The sequence below is a fragment of the Haliotis asinina genome, chromosome 3, assembly GCF_037392515.1.
Source record: "Haliotis asinina isolate JCU_RB_2024 chromosome 3, JCU_Hal_asi_v2, whole genome shotgun sequence".
In the NCBI taxonomy this organism is placed as follows: Eukaryota; Metazoa; Mollusca; class Gastropoda; order Lepetellida; family Haliotidae; genus Haliotis; species Haliotis asinina.
In genome coordinates this window covers 72,445,512-72,464,326 of record NC_090282.1, presented here as the reverse complement: position 1 = coordinate 72,464,326, position 18,815 = coordinate 72,445,512, and the positions used below count along the sequence as shown (strand labels likewise).

Genomic DNA, 18,815 nt, shown 5'->3' with positions numbered 1-18,815 from the left:
AAACGTACCGATGAATTTCACATTACACAAAAAAATAAATCGAAAAAGTGAAGTTAACATTGCGAAACTTCATAATTTTACCTTGCTAATTGCACATTTAAATCCGAGGATTGTATTCAATTCAGGATAAAAATGCTATGATCGTTTGTTAATAAACTTTTATTCTGAGTTGAATAAAATTCTGAAATTTAAACGTTCAGTTGGCAAGGTAAAATTATAAGGATTCGGAATCTTAATTTCACTTTGTTTGAGTTACCTTTCTGTGAAAAGCGAAATTCATCGGTTGGCTTTCACACAAAAAGACTATAAACCATGTATATAGATCTTAAACACAATTGGAAGATAAACATCGCCGTCGGTTCCAAATGTATTCCTGTGCTTCAAATACTCAATAACACCTGAAAATTGGCAAACACATGATGTTTATCGACATTGTAAACAAAAACGTAAACCAAAGGGTTTTACTGTCTGCACTCGTTTACATCGAGTATGGGTACATCAGTGAAGTGTCATCAGCTGGCCGTTTCAGCTGGTTCCCATGGTAGCTTTTGGAGTTGCTCATTTGTGACGTCATTGTAACATCACGTCACCATATGATTTGAATGACGTCATCACTGTTGATGACACAGCAAAACAATTGTTTGCGATGTTTCTACGTGTCTATACGCAGTGAATAGTCTTGCGGTTTCCGGGAATCTAATACCATTTGATCATATTTTTCAACCAATCAGATTACAGAACACAGTGACTTTTGGTTTACAGTAACGAATAACTCCATGGCAGTGAGAGAGTACATAATGTTTAATCCCCAATAACAGTTTTGGAAATGTTCGCAGCTGGATAAACAAATACTATGGAAAGGAATATGTAACAAACACGATGAGGGAGAAAAGACTCACGTCCCCTAAAATGGGAAAGAAGAAAAGAGTCATTACCCCTAAAATGGTTAGCTCCATACAATCTATTTATACAGCGGTGAAGGCTAGTACTAAATATAATCATACGGTCTGAGAAATCTTTCCGCTGGAATGTGTACTTAGCCCAAATTTATTTTCGATTTTCTGTAATGATTTGGCTATGGATGACAAGAATAATTTTTATTGATGTGTTCTGAAGGATGACAAACATGATATCAGTTCAAAAGGTTACTGATACTGTTCCGGTGATATTTAAGGATATGTTAAGGATGATAAATATACAACAGAAGTGAAATTTCTGAAAACGTCTTCGTGTGTTACTGCTTAATTAATAAAGACGACTAAGGAAACGTAGTCGCTCAGCTCAGCTGAGAGTAGTAGTCAGAAGGGTGGCACAGGCATGCTAACACGCACTATAATGACCATGACATTTACTTTCAGTGTGACTGGGAGTCAGCGCCATGTGGGCAAGACGACTTTATCTACCTGGATACAGATATGGGGAAATGTTTCACATATAACGGTAAGTTATCTTGTCATGGAGAGATCCAAATCCTGCAACTCATTAGAACGTGTTACATCACGAAATTAGATAAAAGCAGTTCTGAATCCGCTAGTTCAAAATGTTTGGGTCATTCCTGGACGCCACACGCGCTACAGGCTGCATTGATCGCGCAACTCAGCCTAGTTGATATCAATGGGTTTCACATGCCATGGTAACGGAAATGATGGGTTTCAGGGCGCTGTGACCAATCATCTGACACATCTTATGGCTATCTGACGTTCAACGTCTAAGTCAGTTACACTCTATTACAGTGTCATTTGAGATATAAAATAATATTTAAACCCAAACTTCCATTGGATATTCCGTATTTGTTTTAAAAGTGTACATATGGATAATCAGTAACGTTAAGAAAAGCAAGAAGTACAAGCAATGTTGCGAATGAAACTGTGACCATATCACAAAATATCTTATCATGAAGAGTGTGGCTAAATAAGAAAACAATCAGGCGTATAATTACATTCGATCCTACTAAAATTAATATGTCCATCAGCTGTGAATCACATAACAACAGCTGTTACGTTTTTACCGTCAAACAAACGATTTCAGAAACGCATAATTTAGAGAGAAGAAGCACTTACCATTATGTCACATTAATAAATTCTTTGTTTGATCTCTTCGTGTTCATTCATATTTCCCTTTCTTCCCAGGCAGATATGGGAAAGGACTTCCTTCCCTGACCCCATGCCATGCAGTCTTAGGGATGTACACTTACCTGATGCTAACACCAACACGCTGAAGATTATATTTTCAGAAAATAAATTTCATATTCCATATACGCTACTCAGTAGAGTCTGCCTTCAGCCATCAAATTATGTCATGAAAGGGTGGTTGGACATTAACTATAAAGTACATGTTTATTCCAGTGGTAAATTCAAAGATTATTGAATTGGTCACTATATTTTCACTATATTTTCGTCAGGCTGCCAAATCCGTCACAGCCAAGTCACTCATGTCACATAACTTCTACACATTTAATAAGTACACGATTGAAGACTTTAGAGGGTTATTTAGAAAAGATCATTTGTTTTAAAGAAGAGTATAATGTCTCTTTTGTACGCGGTTGAGAGTGTCAAGTGCCATAATGTTTAACTTTTGCAAAATGGACGAACAGGTTTTCTTCTTCAGCCAATGGTTCTCTACTTGCTCGTGATTCCGGACGTTCCCATGGTCTGCGCGTCTTGCTTAATGTCCAGGAAGAAGAATATACTCGGAGTCATGATGGGTACCATGGAACAGGCTTTATGGTGAGTGTCAATGAATTTTTTAAAATTTTAAATAATGATTATGTAAATGATCCCATTAAGAAATTCCCATTCCGTCCCAGCCCTCACAGACAACACTAACATGTATATGCCCTCATACATTTATAATCAGTATTCCAGATGGTGCGTATCCCCTACGATTAGTGCACATGCGTCAACTAGCACATTAAAATAAACCAAATATCTTGGATTTGGAAATGGTTGTAGATCAATCATTGGTCTGTGCTTTGTGGAACATGAGACATTCTTCCAAAAAAGCAATGTATCTGATGATATTGAGAATACTTCTGTTGGAGTCATGTAGTTGCGGCAAAAATAATACAAATATACAGTACTTGCTATATTTCAAAATGTCATCTTTGTGTAACTTTAAACAGCTTCATCCCAAAATCACGGCAATTCTAACTTTCCCCCATGTTTTAGAAGCGCTTGAATAAATACTCGCCAAAAAGTCACCATGAAAACATGCAAAGGCAAACGTTGTGAATATTTTTGTCATTCGTCTTTGCCACGACGCCCGCCACTCGAAACACCGCCAAAGGTTACTTTGAAGTTGAAGAGATGCAGTCTGCAGTTGCCCGACATTTCAAACTTCATCAGAGCGCCATATGTAGACTTTGGAATCGTTTCCTGCAGCCCAATATTACCCGAAAAGCGGTCGTCTTACAGTTTACCACATAAGACCAGAACCGCTACATCCGGGCTGCTCACTTGCGTCATCGTCATGCCACAGCCGCGGAGAGTGCACAACGCATCCCTGGTTTGAGAAGAATTTCCGAGCACACTGTCAGGAATGGATTGCGTGAAGTTTGTATTCGACCAAGAAGGCCAGTTGTCTCGCCTGTTTTGAGAGACTTCTATCTTCGTAATCGCTCAGGGAGGTGTTGCAGAGTCCGGAACTGGAACCTTAGAAACTGGCGTCTGGTTCAGTGATGAATCACTATTTCTTCGACAGGTCCACACAATCGGTGGACACAGTGTTATGGTGTAGGGTGACATCTTCAACACACAAAGATTTGATTTAGTGGTAATTCAGCAAACTGGTACACCAACGAAGTCCTTGCACGTTACATGCTTTGGATTGTGGACCAACAGGTAGTTGACGAGATAAATAATGTCAGGACAGAACATGTATCACATGCTGTACTTCCATGATGGTAATATCTATGCATTATGTCCTACAGGTCGCTGTTCACGCTCCGGAGGTGATCCCAATCATGTCTGAGATGGGAATGGCAGTAGCTCCCGGATTCCAGCACCTCGTAGGCATAGGAGTGAAGGTCAGTTTTATACTTAATTAAAATCGCAAAATGAGTTATTTGTCAGTTTGTAAATCGCACCCAAAGGAGCACTTTGGGTATATTTTCAGGCACGTTAAGCACATTCATTGTTGCTATTGTTATCCCGTCTGTAATTGGCAGAAGAAATTAATTAGGAATTTACTTTTCATACGGACACTTGGTAAAGTGGTCATGTTGAGGCACTATATCCTTTCTCCAAGTGCGTGCAGTGTTTGAAGCCAATACCTTGTGTCTCCTTACTGAGATAATTCTTGAATGTTACTAAAATGGGCGTAGGTCACCGCAGTCACTCACTCGACGCTTTGGAAGCTGCAGTTATGCAATCAGTTTAATTCTGTCTGTGGTGCTGCCTACAAATTTGATGTCATTGTGAGTCAGTCGAGTCAACTCCTGCCAAAATAGGTTGGAATTAAGGAACAACATTTCACCCGAAGTAACGAGCTCATATTTAGTCCAATAAAATGCAGCACCCTGTTCAACATGTCGAACGTCATGGAGTCAGATACCAGAAGAATTTATGCTTAAAGAAGCTGATCTGCAATCGAATTAAGTTGGAAGCCAGAGTGTACATTTAGAACATTATCATGGATAATGATAATGATAGTGATACTTCATCATGAAATGTGACGGTGACAATATTGCTCAAGCTCAGTTGAATTTCAAAACACACAACAAGTTTATGTTTGATGTACAACTAAACAAGAAACCAGAAGAGGAGCTGTGTAACTATTTGATCTTTTGGGTTGGAGACGAGGTATGAACACTTTCTCTACTTGGAATCTGAAAGAAGCAGAGAAAGAGAAGTTACAGACTTACGTTGATAATTTTAAAGAATATGTAGCTTTGAAGTCGAATGTTTTGTTTTCAAAATACAAGTTCTAAATAGGATGAAATCGGAATCAGAAACATTCGAGGAATTGCTGACAGAGTTACGTGTTTCAACTCGCGATTGCACTTACCATGATTACGAGAAGATATTTGACACATGAGAGGATAGTATTTTGATCTAAACTTGTGAAAGCATGGCAGACGTCGACGAACAGCGTACAGCATTAGAGAGCGCATCAGAAATTGCTCAGACATATAACGTTTCACAGAAACAGTTACAAAACATATATGAAACATATGTTGTGGGAACACAGAACACCTACACAGAAACTGGGGGCTAAAGACCTAGATGTAGAGGTGTTATATGACAAGACGGTGAGTGTCACAAATGTGGATATAGACATTTCAGTAAAGGTAATTTCCAGTAGAAAAGAGCCAGTCAGAAAGTGTGAAAATCTTGGTCATTTTGCTGTGATGTGCCAATATAGACAGAAACCTAGAAAATGTTTTAGAGTATCGAGTCGACAGGTATTACATGCTGAAGAAGAACAGAGTGACAGAGACAATAGCGAACATTTCCTAGGCATGATTCGTGTGATTCTCAAGATGCGTCAAAGTGCCTACAATCCTGACATGTGAACAATACTAAATGACATTTCCGTCAGAATCCAAGTCAGGATCTGTGTGGATGCCTTGAAACTGAATAGAGCTATATAGAGAAACCTTTCTCTCTGAGAACGTTGCAAGGACAAACATGCCACAGATGAGAGTATTTTCAAAAGTTGACGCAGTTAATGGTTTCTGGCTATCATTGCTACATGATGAATCATTGAAGTTCTGTACCTTTCACACCCCATTTTGACGATAAGATGTTGCCCTTTGATGGGCAACACACATTCACATTCATTGGAGTATCATCTTCAATCACTGCCAACGCTTCATCTTCATAGCCGCCGTCAGACCGCTCACTTTGTGACATTCTGCATAACTGTTTCCCTCTCGCACTAAGACTTTGGTGAGTTTTCTATATTATATTTTTGTGACCCATTGCCTTAAATTTTGTCTCACTTGTGTAGTAATTAAAATCCGTATTGTGAAGTTGACTTGTGACTTTGTATACCTTGCTCTCTTGCTTAATAATACAATATATGGATGTTTTAGACTTGTCTTTGTTCTGTTTTGTTGGTTCACAGGGGGTTTCTTACGCTTCTTAACCGTAACAACATTGCTCCAGTTAGCTCGAGAGTTGGTTCTGAAATTTTGTCTAAAACAGACAAAAGTGTCAGTACAAGGTTACCAATGTGCAGTATGAAGGACATAAGATAACCAGTGAAGGTTTGAGATTCGACCCTGACAACGCGAAGACTGTACTTATATGGAACGTTTGAAAGATCTCAAAGAACTGGGAAAAAGTCTTCTTGGAAAATCCCTTCCACAAGTCATGGTGCAGTTACCATGCAGCAAGGTATACCATTTGCTTGGGCATACCAAGTTCTCACAGACTCACAGACCAGATATGCATAGATCAAAACAGAAATGCTTGCCATATGCTTCGGATATCAACAGTTTCATCAGTATGTGCACGTGGGACCATTAGATATCACAAGGCATTGTAAGCTATTTCTTTAACCCATTGCATTATACCCTACACCGGTTAGACAACTATTTCATCATAGAGTTAAATACAGGTCTGGAAAAGATATTTTGGTAGAAAATCACCAGTGCAGGTCCTATCTTAACGTTGTTGAGACACTAGACTAGACCTAAGACTGACGTGAATCGTATTGCATACTGGAGAGTTTGAGGGGGAAAGGTACAAGTTGGAACTTACACAGTTCGCCAAGGACTGTAATTTCAGCCATGAAGCCTCATGCCCATGGTTATCCCAATCCATAAGTCAGGTGGAAAGGACTGAATGCTTATACTGAAGAAGCCTACAGGTCCACACAAAGGTCTTCTTGACTACAGAAACTCTCCTTCTGAAGTGATAAAAAGATCACCAGCTCAAATGTTTATGGGAGGAAGGTTGCATTCCTCCGTTCCATTTGCCGCACCCCTTCTCAGATCTGACCTTTAATTCATAGACAGACAATCATTGCTTAATAGACAGGCTACTCAGCAGAGATATCACAGTGGCCACAAGGTATTGACTTAAATACACTCTGGAAGTAATGTTATGATGAAAAGGGACATTATTTGGACTCCAGTAGAAATAAATAAACAGGGTACTTCCAGATCGTACATTGTGAAGACGCAGACAGATCGCACTTACAGAAGAAATCGGCGTGACCTAAAAGTGTTTCATGGTATTCAAAGCTCTCCTAGCTACAGTGATGCTGAAGGTTTCCAGAACCTCTCAGTGCTCCCATTGTGCCACTTCCAAAGAGTCGAGAAGCTACCACACCGACAGCAAAACTACCAACAGAGGAACACGTGTCCGGAAATGGTAGAGATGTTGCGAGGCCATTCGGATTATTTGACTATGTATGTCTGTAGTTTGATCAGAATTTAAATTATATGTATTTTGAGTCTCGGTTTCTTGAAAGATATCCACTGAAATTTTATTAAGTGAACTTGTTGAAGAAATCAACTTGAAATTTAACTTTGGATTTAGTATTTCAGTGAAATATATGGCTGATATCCTTACAGTAACAGTGATAAATGAAGACGATGCTATTTCTGTACCATCAGATTTTCATCAGTACCATGGCTGTTTCGGGGAATTTGGAAGTTTTGTATTTGAAAAAAAATAATCTTATAGTTATGATACAGGTTTATTGTTAGACAGTTGTTAAGATTGTAACTGTAAATGAAATGGGATGATATGTATAAGGCATCATTCATATGTTATGAGAGCTTCTTCATGTAGAGGAAGATCGGATACGTATATAAAGCACTTCAGACATCGCCATGTTGCCAGACCTAAAAGCCATGCCGGCAAATGCGCCGACAGATAATTCACAGTTCTTCGTGTTTTTAACCAAGTGGCTCAGATTACCTAATGCTTCTATGATCTGGTTTATTGTGTATAACTGATTTATTAGTTGATCATGACTGGAATGCAAATTGGGAAGTTATCTCCCCTGTTTTGGGATACAGATGTCAATGCGTTAATTGAATGGCGATAACTCTTAAATTGTAAAAACATGATCCCAGTGATGACTTTTTCTGCATTATAACAGGAGGTGACAGCACATGAGGGGATAGGCGGCTGCGGCGCCAGGCCTCTGAAATATCTCACGAGGAACTATTCCCGGGAGGCGTGCAAAGAGGATTGTGAGTTAGATTTCACCATCGACATGTGCAACTGCAAGGACTTTACAAACTATAGCATCGATATTGCAGTTTGCACCGCTCAACAGTATCAGGAATGTTACATCCCAGCTAAAGCTAGATATCTGCAGACAGACACTGGATGTGAAGCTGGATGTCCTGAGCCATGCAGCAATACTAGGTTCACCACCCAGCACTCCAGCTGTCCACTGACCAGGAACTACATAACTGCGTACACCAAGGCCAAGGGTAAAACTGAAGAGTACTGGAGGAAGAATCTCGTCATTCTGGAGATGTACATGAGCTCCATGACCTACGAACACATTGAAAAGCAGCTGGAATATGAGATCCTGGACCTGTTTTGTGACATTGGTGGGGCACTTGGGCTGCTGCTTGGTGCCAGTCTGCTGACAGTGTTAGAAGTAATTGACTTCTTATTTATCACTGTCTTCTCGATGGTGTTTGACAAAAACAAAGTTCATAAGATTGACAGAGGAGACAGCTCCAAATAAACCATTGTCGTTGATGACTCCAAGTGTTCTGATAAAGTTAACCTTGTCCTACCCAACTGACATCACATGACATGAGTGACCGAGTGCCCTTTGCCAAAGGTCGCACTCCAGTAATCTGGGTCATGCAGCTATTGTTGTATACCTGTATTAGAACACGTGTATATTGAATATTAAAATACTTGTAACCTGCATGTTTGATCTGCATCCGTTATGGTGCTTCAGATCTTATTCAGTAGATACAGGACAGTGTTGGTTTGATCACTGATGTAATATTTGCACAACACTAAGTCGCTTTTGATTCTATAACAGACAAAACGGAGCAACATTTCGGAGGTCAGACAACAATAACTGCTTGCGAACTCAGAAGTGTTGACTGCAGTTCGATGCGACCTCTTCAGTGTTAACTGTACTTCGATGTTTCCAAAATTCTCACCGAATGTTTGACTGTGGTTTAATTATTAGATTCTAAATATCATGCTAAATTATATCTATTGTTGACCTCGGTTAAGGAAATGGTCCGGGTTTATGTATGGAACATATTGCATCGCGTCAGAAAGATGCTTTTGGGTTACATTTGTCAGGGCTGATTATGTATGCTATCAGCTTCTGCATCAAGAGCTTGCCCAAGAGGATGAATATAAACACTTCGTTATAACCTTCCTCATTACCTATATTATCATGTATCATGCATTATCAACTGCATTCAAGTTGGTCGTTGATTTTAGCTGATGTGGAAACAGTGACTGCATATTCGACAACTGTGTAGAGGTTGAAAACTAGTGCGTCCGATGACTGATATTTGTGAACCATTGGAGAGCGTGAAAACGTTCTTGCACCATATATGTTTTTCGATTTTCAACAGTATTCAGCAGGGATCAGGGGCGGTGAGGTTAGCTCACCACGCTGAAGATCCGAATTCGATTCCCCACATGAGTACAATGTGTGAAGCTCAGTTCTGGTGACCCCCGCCGTGATATGGCTGGAATATTGCTAAATTTATACTCACTCACTCAAGGCTATCTGTGAATAATCGAGGAGACAATCTAATGATTGAAATCGTGAGAGTCGATCTGGTGTCTTTCGATTTGGCCAGTCTGACTACACTTACGATAAAGCATAATGTTTAGATGTATTACCACTTCCTCAATGACAAATACGTTGCTGGTAGGGTTGAGGACACTTTGTTATCGCAGGGCAGTCAGATCAATATACTCAAATGTGACAGCTAATACATGGTCAGCGAAATTATGTATCTGTATTACAATTGTTCTATACTGGACTAAATAAATAAATAAATAAATAAATAAATAAATAAATAAATAAATAAATAAATAAATAAATGGTAGCAATCATTCGATTAAGAATGTCAGTATGAATCTCTTAAATACTAAAGACACTTCACTATAGAAGTCATTTTTATTGCCACATCCACGTGTCACAAGACTGAACAATCAGCAAATTTTTCACGACCAAGGACTAGTCAAAACTCTATACCAAGAAACAAGACGTTCTAATACTTCCTGTGTACAGGGTTAGAAACCTAAATCCTCAGCTACCTTCAAGCACTTATCTACTCTCTGGCAATGCCAGGCAACAAACATTTACACGAGGCCGTGACTGTACAGGGATTACCTCGCATATGTTAACCTAGATTAGTTGGACATTCCATACGTTGTATCTCGACGCACAGATTGCAGTGAACAGCACTTGGAAAGTACTTTCATTAAGGTATAGTTCGTTTGGCTCAAAAGCAACCGATGAATTGCAGTCTAACTCGAAAACAAATAAACATAACATACTAAATGAAACGCTGATCATAATCAGAACATCAATCCAACTCTGTGAGGTTTCTGCAGAATATTTTCCCTTAAAATAGAAAAGTTGTTTAACAAGCTGTCGTTAAAATATTGACACAGTTCACTGTTTGTTACGAGGGAGGAGTGCAGAGAAAAGGACAGCAAGGTGTGCGGGAAAGCATGGAGACAACACAGCACAGCACGTGCACAGATTATTGAATATATAACTTTCTCGGCACTTGTACACGTGCTTCTCGAACATGCATGGATAGACAATGAGTAGTGAAAAAATTGAGTGAGTTTAATTTTACGTCGCACTCAGCAATATTCCCGCGGTGGTCTGTAAGTATAATTGGATCTGGACAAGGCAATCCAGGGATCAACAGCATGACCTTGTGGCAATTAACAATTGGGATACGATGACATGTTTCAACAAAGTCAAGTAAATGCAGATAATTTGAATTATTCCCCGATTCATGCACAAGTTATGTACTTTTAATATCTGAGGCAGTTTATGAAATGTGGAATCAATCCACGCAGTCAATAACTGCGATTTCCTCTGACAAGAAGTCTACCGTTCAATATTAAATTTTCATTTAGAAAACAGACCTTACTGTATCATTGATTCAAACAGAAAGTCCTGTGTCCCCTGTGTGTGTGTGTTATAGAGAGAGAGAGAGAGAGAGAGAGAGAGAGAGAGAGAGAGAGGAGGTACCAAGCCAAGGGCACCGAGAACGATGAGGACCCTTACGATAGTGTACTGGGGACGGTATTAAAAGGAACGAGCCATACCAAAGTGTCGTTTATGATATGCTGTTTCTCCAAAAGGCATCCACTGGCAAGGTGTTAGTCTCTGCAAATTCATTGAGCAGTCGACATTTCATGCAAATATTTTCTTTTAGAATCACATTTAGGCAACAGCGAATGGGAAGCCACTGGTCTTGGTCAGCAAAATGAAAGCCCTCAGTGTGTCCTGCCGAGTTCATCTAGGCTCAGCAGTTGGTGGGATTGCATTATGGTCCACATCTCTGAATATATACACGATGCAGTGGTTTCTCAGATAGCTTCACCACAAATGACCGACTTCATGAAGTACTTCATCTGGTTAACTCTCATCGCTGTTCCGTCCAGTAGTACATCGCCGTCAACAAAATCAACCTCCGATTGCGTCCAACGACATTGGAAGAATTAGAATAGCTGTGGAACTCCTTGCTTTCATCATGAGTCTTGCGATGAATCCCCAGAGTATCATCCAATAAACAGATATGTGCAGATGTACACAAAGGAATTCTATCATGGAGAGCCTCCACGTTACTCTAACTCCGACCTGCAAAATCGATTTGCAGATATAAAGGGTTAAGAAAGGAACGAGTTTGGTGGACACTGTTATCAGACATGATCCTTCTGGTCAGGCAGTCAACACTCTGGATGTCTTGTTTGGTCCAGTCAGCTATTCCAAAGGACTAGGAAAGGACTGGTGCAGCAAAAGTATAGGTGGCTTTGACCTTGTTTCAAGAATTTAACTCTGAGTTCCAGAATTAAGTGAGCTTTAAACTCGAACAAGCCTGAAGTTTGTCTTACATTTAGGTATTCTGGAGCTATTATATTTCCTACGTTTGAAGGATGAATTAGTAGGAAATTGTTTCCTCCTAGCGGTGTGTAACGAGAGTTAGCAGTCCATGGGGTGGCGCTGTTAAGGGTATATAAGGGTTATTCAATTTGAATTGGCCATTGTCGCTGAAGTATATCGCCAACGCCAAGCTTGACGCCATCTTAAAACATCAAGAAGAGCTTCAATCCTCAATCGACAGTAAGATTGGCGCATTAAGGTATGAATTCGTCCCCACTACCCTTGATTTAAAGAAGTTGAAAGCTGAAAAAGACTACGTCTGATCTCGTGAAGGTAATAAAATCCAATACAATTTCATCAAAGAATCTATCACAACACTTAATTAGGTTCTCTCTCCTTTGGCGTCTTCACGTTTGGAAGTCGCTTAGACGTTACTGTCTGAAGAGCTGGACAGGTTGGCGAGAAGATAATAACTTATTAAGACAGCGGATTCTTCTGATGGAAGGTGGGAGACCATTCGGCAGTACGTCAGCAATGAGTTGGCTGACGATTCTGACGATGACAAGAAAATCATGCGAGCAGACAATAAAGAAACTAAAACGAAAGTGTGCTGGGCAAGGTCCTTACTCAGCCTGTAGGTCTATACGGAGATCGTATACGTTCCTCCGGCACGTGCAGCCTGCTCCTAGTTCTAGTCCTGCTTCTTCTGTGCATCCTGCTCAGTCCACCTCCGCGCATCTTTTTCGTGGCAGAAGCCAGAGAAGCGGAGCATGTTTTGCGTGTGGAGAATTTACACATTTCAGAAGGGAAGCTGGGAGCTGGGACCATGTCAGCAAGTGGAGCTGGGAGTTCAACCACAAACCAGTAAAGCAGCTGACAATGAGGTGGCAGTTAAGTATTCATGTCATTCTGATGATTCTAACTTAACTGACGATTATTATGAATATGGTAAGGTTCTTCTGAAATTAGTTAGGAGTCGTCTCAAAACCAACATTCAGTTTTGGAAAGATATTGGTTCATCTGATTTTGTTCTTGATATTATATCAAATGGTTATAAAATTCCGTTTGTGCTACAACCGCCTCATATGTTTTTGGAAAACAATTAATCAACCCTTACGCATTCTACTTTTGTTTCGAAGGCCACTGAAGAGCTCTTCAAGAAAAATCTCATCAGCAAGTGTGTCACAGCTCCTAGAATAGTCAGTCCACTGTCTGTGTCCATACAGTCTTCGGGAAAGAAACGTTTGATCCTTGATCTCTCATGGCTGAACAAATTTGTTCCTAAGTCTAGTGTTAAGTACGAGGACTGGGCCCTATTCCTATCGTATGTGAACAGGGGTGATTGGTTGATCAAATTTGATATACACATTGCATACCACCACATCGACATATTTTACCCTCATACTGAATACCTTGGTTTTGCGTGGCTTCATACTGGTGGTGATATATGGTATTACAAATTCTTAGTCTTACCTTTTGGTCTGACTTCAGCTCCTTACGTATTCACGAAGGTTACACGTCAGTTGCTTAAGAAGTGGCGTTCTGATGGACACAGAATTGTTATGTTTTTGGACGATGGAGATTTAGCTTTATCACAAAGTGCCGCCATCAAAACCGATCTTGTGTCTTCAGGGTTTGTCCCCAAAGTAGAGAAGTCACTTTGGCATCCATCGCAATCTATTGAATGGTTAGGGTTTGGATTGGATACAACGTGCTTTAGCATGTGTGTTCCACAGAGAAAGATAGATAAGTTACTATCTTGCATATTCTAAGGCTGCATCCTAGACGCGTTGCCGTGAGATCTGTTGTTAGTGTGGTGGGCCAGGTTAATATCTATGAAACCAGTTGTCGGATCAGTTACACAGCTGATGACTAGAGCGTTGAGTATCGATGTAGTCAACGCGTGGTCTTGGGAGAAGAAGATCCTGTTATCTCTTGAAAGTGTTGGACAACTTGAATTTTGACAGAACGATAAAGATAAATATGTGTCTAGATCTCTTATTGAAACTAGCTTGGTTAAGAGGATTGTTTACTCAGACGCCAGTGACAGTGTTTTTTGTGGATTCAGTGTTGACGTTGATTGTGTCATTTCCCATGGGCAGTGGAGCCAGGAAGAAGCGGGACGGAGTTCTACTTGGAGAGAACTGAAGGCTGTATATTTGGTGCTTGTCAGTTTGGTGTCTTCTCTAGATCGCCGTAAGGTTAAGTGGTTTACAGACAATCAAAGTGTTGTCAGCATGAAATCACACTTGCAATCAATATCGCTGGACATCTTCCAAGTTTGTCTTAAGCATAACATAGACCTGAGCATTCAGTGGCTTAGAATGACTGGGGTATTGCAAACGTTGTATTCCAGAGTATTTACACGTTATGGGGTCCACATCAGGTGGATAGGTTTGCATCTTACTATAACGCTAACCTGGAATAGTTTAACTCCCGCCACAGTAACCCAGGATGTGCCGCTGTGGATGCATTCACAGTGGGACGGAGACCATGGTTGGATAGTACCCCCGTTTTGTATTATACCTCGAGTTTTGAAGCACATGGCGGAATGTAATGCAGTGGGAACTTTAGTTGTCACAGAGTGGAAATCAGCTTGCTTTTGGCCTTTGCTGTGTGAAAATGCAGTCTTCATGTTTGAGGTTAAGTCCCATGTGCATCTACCTACGTTGAAGGAATCATACGTACCTAGCAGGATTAAAGGATGATTATTTGGTGAGCAGGATTTGCGTTTTAACATGATTGCTTTGTTAATTGATTTTGTTTGCAGATGCATTTCATGATGCTTACCAGGGTGACCTGTCGTCTTTGCCTGAGGAGGTGTCTGAACCTGCTGCTGGGTTACCGGACCTGTTGTGTCAGTCTAAAGCTGAGTCTACTGTGAGCAAGTACCGTTATGGTTATGCTGCATGGAAAATGTGGGCGAAAGGTAGTAATATGCCAGATGCATTGCCTATTGCACCGTTGCATTGTGCCATATACCTGTTGTTGGTTGTGAAGAGAAGTGAATCTATTTCACCAAGAGGAAGTTGGCTAGATCTGTTGTGAAAAGAGAGTCTGTTGAAATATTAAACAATTAATTCGAAAATTGTACATTCATCCTTGTACAATTTACGGACAATGTCAATGTGTTTACTAGCTTAGGCAGTTTCTTGAGATCCGAGGAACTATTACATATAACAAGATCTGACATTGTGTTTTACAATTCTCATATGTTATTGTTTATTGAAAAGTCAAAAACTGATGTTTGCCGAGATGGTGCTTGGCTTGTGATTGGGAGAACAGACACGAAGCTTTGTCCGGTTAAATGCTTGGAGAGGTATTTACAGACTGCGTCCATTACTCCTGAGTCAGATGTGTACATTTTAAGAAATGTTACTAACTTTGAAGGACGGTGTGAGTTGAGGAGAAAGAACACACCTATGTCTTATACTAGGTTGCGAGATATATTTGTGGAGGCTTTGACACCGTTTGTTAGTGATATTAAATGGTATGGTTTACATAGTCTTCGTAGTGGAGGCGCAACTGCCGCAGCTAATAACTGTATACCAGACCGTATATTCAAACGCCATGGTCGATGGCGCAGTGAAAAAGCTGAGGGCGGCTGTGTTAAAGATAAGCTGGAAAACAGGATTAAGGTGTCTCTATCTCTTGGTCTCTGACTTTCTTTGTTGTCTCGCCGTGCATACTAAGCAGCGTGTCCCAATGTTGATCATGAGTGTGTTTTGTTGCTATTGAGTGTAACGGTGTTATGTAGGAGAAATTATATTTCCTACGTTTGAAGGATGAATTCGTAGGAAATTGTTTCCTCCTAGCGGTGTGTAACGAGAGTTAGCAGTCCATGGGGTGGCGCTGTTAAGGGTATATAAGGGTTATTCAATTTGAATTGGCCATTGTCGCTGAAGTATATCGCCAACGCCAAGCTTGACGCCATCTTAAAACATCAAGAAGAGCTTCAATCCTCAATCGACAGTAAGATTGGCGCATTAAGGTATGAATTCGTCCCCACTACCCTTGATTTAAAGAAGTTGAAAGCTGAAAAAGACTACGTCTGATCTCGTGAAGGTAATAAAATCCAATACAATTTCATCAAAGAATCTATCACAACACTTAATTAGGTTCTCTCTCCTTTGGCGTCTTCACGTTTGGAAGTCGCTTAGACGTTACTGTCTGAAGAGCTGGACAGGTTGGCGAGAAGATAATAACTTATTAAGACAGCGGATTCTTCTGATGGAAGGTGGGAGACCATTCGGCAGTACGTCAGCAATGAGTTGGCTGACGATTCTGATGATGACAAGAAAATCATGCGAGCAGACAATAAAGAAACTAAAACGAAAGTGTGCTGGGCAAGGTCCTTACTCAGCCTGTAGGTCCTCCGGCACGTGCAGCCTGCTCCTAGTTCTAGTCCTGCTTCTTCTGTGCATCCTGCTCAGTCCACCTCCGCGCATCTTTTTCGTGGCAGAAGCCAGAGAAGCGGAGCATGTTTTGCGTGTGGAGAATTTACACATTTCAGAAGGGAAGCTGGGAGCTGGGACCATGTCAGCAAGTGGAGCTGGGAGTTCAACCACAAACCAGTAAAGCAGTTGACAATGAGGTGGCAGTTAAGTATTCATGTCATTCTGATGATTCTAACTTAACTGACGATTATTATGAATATGGTAAGGTTCTTCTGAAATTAGTTAGGAGTCGTCTCAAAACCAACATTCAGTTTTGGAAAGATATTGGTTCATCTGATTTTGTTCTTGATATTATATCAAATGGTTATAAAATTCCGTTTGTGCTACAACCGCCTCATATGTTTTTGGAAAACAATTAATCAACCCTTACGCATTCTACTTTTGTTTCGAAGGCCACTGAAGAGCTCTTCAAGAAAAATCTCATCAGCAAGTGTGTCACAGCTCCTAGAATAGTCAGTCCACTGTCTGTGTCCATACAGTCTTCGGGAAAGAAACGTTTGATCCTTGATCTCTCATGGCTGAACAAATTTGTTCCTAAGTCTAGTGTTAAGTACGAGGACTGGGCCCTATTCCTATCGTATGTGAACAGGGGTGATTGGTTGTTCAAATTTGATATACACATTGCATACCACCACATCGACATATTTTACCCTCATACTGAATACCTTGGTTTTGCGTGGCTTCATACTGGTGGTGATATATGGTATTACAAATTCTTAGTCTTACCTTTTGGTCTGACTTCAGCTCCTTACGTATTCACGAAGGTTACACGTCAGTTGCTTAAGAAGTGGCGTTCTGATGGACACAGAATTGTTATGTTTTTGGACGATGGAGATTTAGCTTTATCACAAAGTGCCGCCATCAAAACCGATCTTGTGTCTTCAGGGTTTGTCCCCAAAGTAGAGAAGTCACTTTGGCATCCATCGCAATCTATTGAATGGTTAGGGTTTGGATTGGATACAACGTGTTTTAGCATGTGTGTTCCACAGAGAAAGATAGATAAGTTACTATCTTGCATATTCTAAGGCTGCATCCTAGACGCGTTGCCGTGAGATCTGTTGTTAGTGTGGTGGGCCAGGTTAATATCTATGAAACCAGTTGTCGGATCAGTTACACAGCTGATGACTAGAGCGTTGAGTATCGATGTAGTCAACGCGTGGTCTTGGGAGAAGAAGATCCTGTTATCTCTTGAAAGTGTTGGACAACTTGAATTTTGACAGAACGATAAAGATAAATATGTGTCTAGATCTCTTATTGAAACTAGCTTGGTTAAGAGGATTGTTTACTCAGACGCCAGTGACAGTGTTTTTTGTGGATTCAGTGTTGACGTTGATTGTGTCATTTCCCATGGGCAGTGGAGCCAGGAAGAAGCGGGACGGAGTTCTACTTGGAGAGAACTGAAGGCTGTATATTTGGTGCTTGTCAGTTTGGTGTCTTCTCTAGATCGCCGTAAGGTTAAGTGGTTTACAGACAATCAAAGTGTTGTCAGCATGAAATCACACTTGCAATCAATATCGCTGGACATCTTCCAAGTTTGTCTTAAGCATAACATAGACCTGAGCATTCAGTGGCTTAGAATGACTGGGGTATTGCAAACGTTGTATTCCAGAGTATTTACACGTTATGGGGTCCACATCAGGTGGATAGGTTTGCATCTTACTATAACGCTAACCTGGAATAGTTTAACTCCCGCCACAGTAACCCAGGATGTGCCGCTGTGGATGCATTCACAGTGGGACGGAGACCATGGTTGGATAGTACCCCCGTTTTGTATTATACCTCGAGTTTTGAAGCACATGGCGGAATGTAATGCAGTGGGAACTTTAGTTGTCACAGAGTGGAAATCAGCTTGCTTTTGGCCTTTGCTGTGTGAAAATGCAGTCTTCATGTTTGAGGTTAAGTCCCATGTGCATCTACCTACGTTGAAGGAATCATACGTACCTAGCAGGATTAAAGGATGATTATTTGGTGAGCAGGATTTGCGTTTTAACATGATTGCTTTGTTAATTGATTTTGTTTGCAGATGCATTTCATGATGCTTACCAGGGTGACCTGTCGTCTTTGCCTGAGGAGGTGTCTGAACCTGCTGCTGGGTTACCGGACCTGTTGTGTCAGTCTAAAGCTGAGTCTACTGTGAGCAAGTACCGTTATGGTTATGCTGCATGGAAAATGTGGGCGAAAAGTAGTAATATGCCAGATGCATTGCCTATTGCACCGTTGCATTGTGCCATATGCCTGTTGTTGGTTGTGAAGAGAAGTGAATCTATTTCACCAAGAGGAAGTTGGCTAGATCTGTTGTGAAAAAAGAGTCTGTTGAAATATTAAACAATTAAT

General features: G+C 40.6%; 1 protein-coding gene across 1 annotated transcript; it reads left to right on the top strand.

Moving 5' to 3' along the window:
* Window positions 1-1,362: 1,362 nt before the first annotated feature.
* On the top strand, window positions 1,363-8,675 carry LOC137277059 (acid-sensing ion channel 1-like). Its single transcript, XM_067808719.1, has 4 exons — window positions 1,363-1,440; window positions 2,608-2,726; window positions 3,929-4,024; window positions 8,056-8,675. Exons 1-4 carry the CDS (start codon window positions 1,416-1,418, stop codon window positions 8,656-8,658), a joined length of 843 nt encoding a protein of 280 aa, XP_067664820.1. The 5' UTR covers window positions 1,363-1,415; the 3' UTR covers window positions 8,659-8,675.
* Window positions 8,676-18,815: the final 10,140 nt, after the last annotated feature.